The 9,748-nt window shown below is 38.6% G+C and overlaps 1 protein-coding gene across 3 annotated transcripts in view; it reads left to right on the top strand.

The window, feature by feature from the left end:
- Positions 1 to 3,934, top strand: part of cylda (cylindromatosis (turban tumor syndrome), a) — a 25,420-nt gene extending 21,486 nt beyond the window's left edge. For all 3 annotated transcript variants that reach the window (XM_053616814.1, XM_053616813.1, XM_053616812.1), the window contains one exon: positions 561 to 3,934. In XM_053616814.1, coding sequence (XP_053472789.1) covers positions 561 to 745 — 185 coding nt within the window. In that variant the 3' untranslated portion in view covers positions 746 to 3,934. The remainder of the gene's footprint in view (positions 1 to 560) is intronic.
- The last annotated feature ends 5,814 nt before the right edge of the window (positions 3,935 to 9,748 follow it).

Genomic DNA, 9,748 nt, shown 5'->3' with positions numbered 1-9,748 from the left:
GTTTGTTTAGTGTATGAATAGACAAAATGTAACATCCGTTTACGACGTACAGCTGAATTCCTGAAGCGAGTATGAATATTTGTTAGCAAGCTTAAAAGTTTTGCACAGCAGTAAACATGATCGGGGTTGTTCATTTGAATGCGCCTCATTACGGTGTGCAACGATTTAAAAACAAACAAACGAACGAACAAACAACAAAAACGAGCAGCAGACTTGAACCCTGACAGTCGAGTCAGTGAGATTCAGGAAGTTATGTATAAAGATAACAAGCACACAGACGAGACCAATGAGTGGAGCAAAAAGTGGAATAAAAGTACAATAAAGTATTAATTTGAGTACTTCGCTATTTAAAAAAAAAAAAAAAGGTGTTAAAAAGCGGACGCAGATTTAGAGGCAAGTGGAAGGAACGTCAGTCAGATTAGTTGTCTTGGTTGCATTAGTTTAAAGTAAGGGTGTGCAAACTTTTGTACTCAAATAAGTGTATATTATACGTAGATGGTTGCATCTAATTCGTTCTCTCTCTCTCTCTCGTGTGTGTATGTGTGTGTGTGTGTGAACAGGTGGCCAGAACGGCTTTAACATCCCGCAGGTGTCCCCGTGTCCTGAAGTGGGAGCGTACCTAAAAATGACCCCTGAAGAGCTCCACGCCCTCGACCCTAAAAACATCCAGGGCTACGCGCGCCGCCTGCTCTGCGATGCTTACATGTGCATGTACCAGAGCCCTACCATGAGCCTGTATAAATAGAAAGCGAGAGAAAGGAAAGAGAAGGGTAGACCTCGAAGGACAGACGAAGAGACGAGCCGACGAGCAGAAACAAAAGAGGCGGAGATCAAAACTGACATTTGGACGGAGAAGGACTTCATCGCACAGAACCAACACTCCCTGTAACTGTTACCGTTATGCCTGATTCTCTGTGTATATAGTCAAGTATGAGGAGGGGAAGAAAAGCTGATTTGCACTGTTTTTGTGTGTGTTTTTATTTGTGTGTGTGTGTGTGTGTGTGTGTGTGTGTGTGTGCGTGCGTGTATCAGAGTATATCGTAATTTTAGGGGCGAACAGTAACCCGAAACGGTGTCGTCTTTATGTTTTGTCGCTCCAGTACAGCGGGAAGGAACTTCCGCACCACATACCGATCCGAAACCTTACCAGATGCTCCGTACTTATTCTTCATAAATCCGTCTATAAAACACGTCCAACGCACGCTCGACGCGAGTTTACGATCCGTAGCGTCTCCGGATTCCGTTTTCAGCCTCTGTGTTTTGCTGTGACGTTTGTGTCTCGTGTACCGACCTACAGCGTAAAAACGATCTGAAAACGCAAGAGAAAGCTTTTATACACTTACTGAAGTGCGACACTGTTCATAAAGCACACGTCGTTTTGTTTTGGTTTAAAATTCACGGTAAAGCTTTGCGCGTTCTATATTAAAGAAAGCAGGAATATTGACTTTACCTGCTTGTGGTATGGCTATACGCTATGCTGTATAATATGCTATGAATCTGCCTATTATAACACCAGCTAACAGTTCATCAGTATACACGGTGTGATACGTTCCCACCCCGAAGTTGATTATTTTCCAATAACAGCAGGGATTTTTTATTTTTTTTTAAAATTTTAATTCCTGTTACAACGCAGCAATTCGACAACGTTTCCATTGTTAAAGAACGTTACGTTGTAGTTTTTATTATTGTTTTTTTTTTTTTATGCATTTAACGTTGTGGAACATCCACAAAGCAAATTAGTTCCTGTTATCACTTGCACTATAGCAGCATCAGTCCATCCCCTACCCCCCCCCCCCTCCCCCCCCCCTTTCTTGACGTTAATAAGATGAAACGTACAAAGCCGTCTGTCCTGTTCATTGCACGCACAAAAAAGACATCTGAGCAAGTGAAAATATTTTGAATATTGTCCAATCTGTCTAGTATCAGATCACAGTAAACCAAATCGGAGATATTAGACGTTTTCTTCTCATCCCAAGCTTAAAATAAATGTTCCTGCTTCCGCTGGAATTTTAAGTAGTTTTTTAAAGAAACAAAATGAAATGCTGATAGAATAAGAACGTTTAAAATCAGTCCAGAAATAAGTGAAGGATCGTCTATTTGTTGTGTTGTAACGTTATAATAGGAAATACTAGACAATATGACTGTATTAAAGTTTTTTTTTTTTCACTTGCTAAGATGCCGTTTTTTTGCAGTTACAACTTAAAGTTACATTGCAGAAATGAATGATAGCAAGTGAAGATATCTTGAATAAAGCAAAAGTTATCTCATGGCTTATTATGAGATTATTCTTTAGCAAGTGGAAGACTATTCGACCGATTTCTAGACATGTGTACTCATTTCAGTCTTAAAATTCGATTCTCATTTCTATCGGCAGATGATTTTTCTTCTTTCTGGAAATGAATGCAGGAAATAATCCAAATTAAGCTTGGAATTCGTAAATATATCTAGGAATGGGTTTAGTAATCTTATGTCTGTTTAAGAATCGAATCTAATAAAGAGAAATAATTTGCTGAAGTTGCTTATAAATTTTTTTGCAGTGTAGCTTTACCTCTGACTGTTACACTGTTAAAAAACAAAACAAACTTAATAAATATCAAGTAAAAATATCTTGAATATAGGCAAATTCAACTAATATTTTTATTTTAAAAAAAGAGTGTACCTTGGATCAAAGTAAAAAAAAAAAAAATTCTTGTTTTTTCTCAACTGAAAAAAATGTTTCTGTAGCTTTTTTTTTATTTGAGAGGAAAAAAAGATGAATTTTTTTTAATCTAAGGTTAATTTTTCAGATTATGTTCATATTTCTTGTGATGTCAAGCTTGAAGTGATAAAGTTTTTGAATTTTAAACAGTGTTTATTTCTAGAAAGAAGAAATAATTGAGCAAAATTCTATAATAATCTCATAATGAGGAAATATTAGCTAACTCTTCCTTCTTTCACTTGCGAAGATGTCATTTTTTGCAGTGTACAAAGCACTGACACTGGAGACTCCTTCCAAAAAAAAAAAAAAAAAAGTTAAACATCTCATAACAGAAAATGTAACAATATCAATGATTACATGCTTTTTTTAAAAAAAAAAAACCGATTGAATCCGTTTATGTGCAGCCGGAACTATATTCAAAACTGCTGTTTTAGAAAATTAATCAACTCCTTCCTTCCTTCGTTCTAAACCAATCAGATTTGAGAATTCAACAGTGCTTGGGTCTGTGTGTGCTTTATTAAGAAGTGTGCACATTTCCTGTTTGTGCTTGAATAATGCAAATTTTCTGAAGGTATTGGGTCAAACATCAGTACATCTGCCATGTGGTTACACTTTGTACGTTACGTCCGCGCACTGCTCCACTCCCTGTCACAGTTTACTGGTGGTCATGTAGTCGGGATGATGTTTTCTACTGAGCAAAGCCTAATCAGCATTGTAGCAGGTGTAGCTTCTACACCACTCCTAATCCGAAATTTGGAACATTGGTTATCCCAGGGTTTGCTAACGTATGTGCGAGTGTGTCGATGGTTTTATAGCTCATCTATAAGGAAGAGTTCCGTGTACTGTAAGTGTCCAAGTCTGAAGTTGGAGATCGTGGAAGAAGAATGCATCATAGGTCAACCCTGCTGATCTCTTTTTTTTTTTTTTTTTTTTTAATTTTAAATCTGATTTCTAATTAAACCAAAAAAAAAAAAAAAAGATAAAGAAAAGATTCCCATTTGGTTCAGAATTCAGCTGGTTTTACGCGATGTGGAATTAATAATGGTGTGTTGTCCAGACTCCTTTGATCTTTGCACTGATTCAGGTGGAGAACTGTAAAGGCTTGTGATGGTGCTTCAGTGTTGTACAGCCGGAATATGCCGTGTCTGGTGTACCTGTTCAACTCGAACCCTGGTTTTGTTTCTTTGTGCTCTTCTCATGAATGTTAACTAAATTAAAACCCCATTTCCAAACCAATGATTTGCGAGGGAATGCTTTGTGTGTGTTGTATGCGTGTTTCGCGTTTCCGTATTATTGGCAAACCATGTGACTAAATGAAATGGACGCTGTGATCGCTATCTGTTTACACTGCAGGAATAAGCAAGAAACAGTATCTTCAATATAGGCAACTCTATTTAAGTTATAGTCTGTAACTCAACTAATATTTTTCTTAGATTTAAAAAAAAAAAAAAAAAACATATATAAGATTGTTAACTCTTATTTCTAGCTTAACATTGTCATTCTATTGGCTGATAGATATTTTGGCTTCTTTCTATAAATAATCGCTTGAAATGACCCCAAATGATCTGCCAATAGAATTAAGACTATAATAGAATTTGTTTATATGTCTAGAAATAGCTGTAATGATGTTGTACCTCTTATATAATGAGCTTGTATTGAGGAATATTAGCTAACATACAAGATATCTCGCAGTGTATTGTTCCAAATGTTCATAACTGTATCTGCACAGTTAAAAATAAACAAAGACATCATCGTAAAAATAGAAGTTAAAAAAAAAATTACCTCGAATAAAGTAATTTTTCTAGTATTGATTACGATAAAACAAATATAAGATTATTAAACTCATTTGTAGGCCTTTTAAAACAAATTTTAAGCTTTAAGTTTTGCTTAAACTCAAATATAAAAAAATGGAATTAGTAAAACGATGTGCCAATAGAACAAAAGGGATACTGAAATGAGTAAAGATGTGTATTGTAAACCTATAATAGGAAACAGTAGATAAATGACTGAGAGATTAATCATTTAGAATATTATTTAAATGTTTTTACTTCTATGTTAATTTTTTTTACAGTGCGGATACGGATTTGAATATTTGGAACTTCTGGATTTTGGACTATATTCGCTTACTAAGATGGGCGTGGCCTAAACCAGAAAATAGATATTTTTTTTGTTGTTTTTTGAACCCTACCACCGCATATGAAGTAGAAACACTGTAAAATACTGCAGGGAAAAAAATTACAGAGGTAGAAATGCCAGCACTATCAGCATGTCGTCGTGAACAAACACGCAGTTTGTGCTGCGAGTTTCGCAGGATCCCAGAAGATCCCACAGGATCCCAGAAAATCCCACAGGATCCACCGAGATCCCGTAAGATCCCACAGGATCCCAGAAAGATCCCAGAAAATCCCACAGGATCCCGTAAGATCCCACGGGATCCCACGGGATCCCAGAAAGATCCCAAAATCCTACAGGATCCCACAGGATCCCAGAAAGATCCCAGAAAATCCCACAGGATCCCACAAGATCCCACGGGATCCCAGAAAGATCCCAGAAAATCTCACAGGATCCCACAAGATCCCACGGGATCCCAGAAAGATCCCAGAAGATCCCACAGGATCCCATGAGATCCCGCAAGATCCCACAGGATCCCACAAGATCCCACAGGATCTGAGCTCCGATGCTCACCTTTAATTCCAACGAGATACGGCGTGAACGTTTTCTGGCAAGTTACGCTGAATATAATTAATAAAGTAAATAAATAAATAAACAACAATAATATTATTGCACTTCTTATTGGTATCTGTATTTGTATTCGTTATCTATTCCATCATTCTCTATTCAATACGAGTTTACATATCCATTTGATCCTTGGCTGATTATTATTTATTTTTTTCTCTCTCCCCAGATCAACTTACATTCGAGGCCTTAATTAAGGATTAAGGGTCTTGCTTATGAACCGAACAGTCGCAGCTTGTCGGTGCTGGGGTTTGATATGATGTCCTTTCCCTCAACAAACCTCGCCTTCTTTTTTCCCTGTGTGTCCATTGCTGCTGATATTTCGCCAATGTGTGTGTGTGTGTGTGTGTATTCACTGCTGGTGATGCTTCTCTCACCTGTCTTTAACATCATGTCACGACAGGACATCTGGGACAAATCTGACCCGCAGACACGTTCGGCAGACGGACCTCCGATTCGCACGTCGCACACCTATTCCAGTCACAGGTATGTTATATGCGCATCTGTGTATGTTTGCTATTGAGAATGAATGCAAAGAGACAACGTCAGGTCAAGAATGTATGTTTAACACACATCTGCTGAACACACACACACACACACACACACACACACACACCTTTCCCTATTAAAAGTCACTGTCACTCGTGCCCAGCTTGGCTTGCTGACTGCACAAGTGCAAGCATTTGTCAACACAGCAGCTGGTGCACAATGCCCTCTTGTAGCTTTATGCCATAGCATATGCCTGCCATGCAATATGTGCTAATTTAGCCCTGCGCTGCTACCTATACCAACAGATGGAGCGCTGCATTGTCATTCTCACCCCCAACCCCAAGCCTCAGGGGGAAGACAAGAAATAAAAAACCACGCATATGGAGCTTGATGTCGCTATGCAGTTGGGAGAATTTATGATAAATACAAAGCTGCCCTTAATACACAGGGCTTCAGGAATGTAGTCTTAAGCCTTCTGGACTTCAAACTAACTTTTAACGTGACGTATCGTGGCATTACGTCGGGGTCGTCACATCCGCAGAATGGATAGGAGTAGATATAATAACAGGAATATTTTACACTTGTACTGTACAGGCTCATCTCGGCGTGTGGTTACAATCAGTAGAGGTGGTTTTAAGGGCCCAGACGTCCTCTTGACTCTCTCCGGAGATCACAGTGGATCTTTCTTTTGTCTTTTCTTTTGTCCACCTTGAGACAGATTTCAGTTACACCACTCTGTCTTCTGTGTAAGTTTGCTCATTGTCGTCGCTGATGATGCTGAGCACTGTAGTGTCCTGATGTAGTTTAAGTATATATATATTTTTGCAGTCTTTAGCGTGAACAGCAGTGGACCGAGTGTACAGCCCTGAGGGATGCCGGTGTTGCCGGTGGTAGTGTTGCTCATCCTGATTAGTGACTAGTGTTCAGGCCCTGCAGGTCCGATTTCAACTTCCGTAAACAGTAGGGATGTACCCTCATACCAATACATTATTCTGATTGAACACATGATGCGTTGTAAATGAATGCAAATGCAGATGCAATTACAAGAAAAGAAAAGTTCCACTAGCAGGAGGGTTTTTTTTTTTTTTTAAAAAAACTTCGTTTCAGGTGTAGTCAAGCAGTCAGACACGAAGCTCAAATAAAGACCGTGCTGCTTATTATTATTATTATTATTATTATTATTATTAATGCGAATGTACGGCGCAGTGTGACGCATTTACAGCCTCTGTCTTAACAGCAGCGGTTTAAATTAGACTACTAGTTTGTTTACATTTTGCGAAACAGAACCAGTTACAGAAAATATTGCAGGCAGGTATTAAAAAAAAAAAAAAACCATACAGGTCCCATGCAAATTTCTTGAGTGGTGTAGCCGAGGCTACACCCACGTTAATCCGGGTAGATCCGAAAAGCGCAGTTTTAAAACACTCTCCGTCTTCTACGCTGGCGTTTTCAAACGTTTTCCAAAAGTTCCTCGTTCACGCTCGCTGAAACGTCTGAAAACGCTCGCATCCCCATACTGCGTAGGCGTATAAACATGAGACGCTTTGCTCCGCGTCATTTCCGTCGGGCGTTTATTTAAACATGCGATCTGAAGGTTGTGCGAAGTGACATTAATCGTTAACAAAGCTATCAAACTGTATAGCATTCACAGCAGCTTCAGTACAACATCGTCCGACAGCGTGTCCGTGTTGAGTCGAACGGGTCACGTGACTAAAAATACATCGGATATCTCCGAATATCTCTGGCGTTTTCGAATTTAATTACTTGGGGTAGCGTTTTCAAAAAGCTTCGGTGTGGAGGGAAAGCCGAAACGCAGAGGAAACTTCACCCTGGTTTATGTAGACGTAGCCTGACGTGCTTTAACTATATAAATAAACAAACAAACAAATAAATAAATAAAACACCGATGTACCGGGCTATGTTACGAAAAAAATAAAAGCGTGTAGTGTTTATTATTGTATTGTGTAGTGTTTATATTGTTTATTATTGTTATTGTAGATGCGACCCACTTACTAACGGAATATTCCGTTAAACCAAGTTTGCACAACACTGATGATCATAAACTACACCAGTAGGCGTGTGTGTGTATGTGTGTGTGTGTGCATGTGTATGCGTGTGTATCTTGATTCTGAGCTTTTTAACAAGTATAAAAGACTGAATTGCACATGCTACATGTGTATCTGTTCTAAAAACACGCTAATAATACAGGGACTAGCTGCAAGCTGCGCTATGCGATTTGGTTAATTGGCTCGTAGCATAGAAATTCCGTCAAACCGACTTCCTAAGGAGGGAAAAACAAACACGTCGTACAATGACCGTCTTTCGCTTTATCACCTTTAAAGGAAATCACCGTTTTCCTGATGGCTGAGTGAAACTCTTTCGGTCGACCGGTCGTGTTCGGATGAAACAATTTCAAGCCAATCATCGGTAACACAATGCAGCGCTCGGATTTGCTTTAACTCCGTCTGATAGCAGCTTTCGCGCTCGGCCTTCAGAACTCCAGTGATTATCTGGATTACGTCGAGGTGGTCAAGATTGATAAACGGCATTAACTCGGCTGCTGTGTGTTTAGCCGGCTGGTCTGGAAAGTTTTTCGCAGCGCTACGACGTAATGTCTGCGATTTGGCTTAAATCTGTTCTTCCCTGAATCTAAATTGAAACGTATTACTCGCCTGTGAAAGGATCTGCTACGCGGTAAAGATCATGATTTAGAGTTTTATAGATGACGTTACAATCCAAATAAAACAGCACGGACATGCAAACGCATACCGGACAGGCGGGTGACAAATGAAAGGAAAATATAACCCTCTGGCTCTATTATGATGTGGGAGGCGGATGTTTGTTTTTTTTTTTTTTTTTCTTTCTGGTGTGGTTTGAATCCACTTAGAGGGAAGAATCTGCAAATCACCTTTATCCTATGATGAAACTTTACGATCCTGATGGGCGTGGTCTCTTTCAGGTCAGATCAAATTGAACACAATGAACTTGATGATGAAGAAGTAAATCCTTTCTAATCTGGACGTTCTTTCTTCACGTTGTAGTGAAGGAAGATCAAGGCGAGAGAAGGAGAAGATGGAGAGATGAGATGAGATGAGAGGAGAGAGCGGGGTACTGTAAGACGGGAAATAGAGCACACTGAGGAGATCTATGAAGAGGAATAGATAACAGAGGATGGAGAGAAGAGAGGAAGGATATAGATTAAGATATAGATTTGTTCTGGATGCATGCGGTTATAGGAAAATAGTCAGTGAGAGTTCAGAGCAGTTACTGATGCCACCGCAACGTGGCGTATTTTTCAATGACATCACATCCTGAAAGTGTTTTATTCCTCTTATACCACAGCAATTTGCCGTACAGGTCCTTGTGAATTGGCTGTTACTAAAGAAACCGTAACGTCTTAGAACGAGCGCATTAATGTAACCTGAGCTGTACTGTCAGAGTAAGTTAATCAACACCTTTGGACCAATCAGGTTCGAGAATTCATCAATTCATCATCATGAGAATTTCAACTTTATATTCAAAATGAAATGGATCGTCCACGTTTAGGAATATAAAATAAAATAATAATAATAAATTAAATAAAAGAAAATAAAAAGATGAAACATTATACCTGAAATTAAAAGGAAAAAAAAAAATTCCAATGTGTTTATAAACAATTTATTTATTTATTTATTTTTTTTTTTTTAACATCCAGGTCTAAAAAATTTCATGAAAATTTGATGACTAGAATTATCGGAAATAGGATTTTTTTTCTTATCAGAATCTAACAATATTCTTGACAAAAACGTATGCCGTTTAAGACTGCTCGGACGATGCGGATAATCC

Source organism: Ictalurus furcatus, chromosome 27 (assembly GCF_023375685.1).
Source record: "Ictalurus furcatus strain D&B chromosome 27, Billie_1.0, whole genome shotgun sequence".
In the NCBI taxonomy this organism is placed as follows: domain Eukaryota; kingdom Metazoa; phylum Chordata; class Actinopteri; order Siluriformes; family Ictaluridae; genus Ictalurus; species Ictalurus furcatus.
Note: the sequence above shows the minus strand (reverse complement) of the source record. Positions and strands in the feature narration are given on the sequence as shown.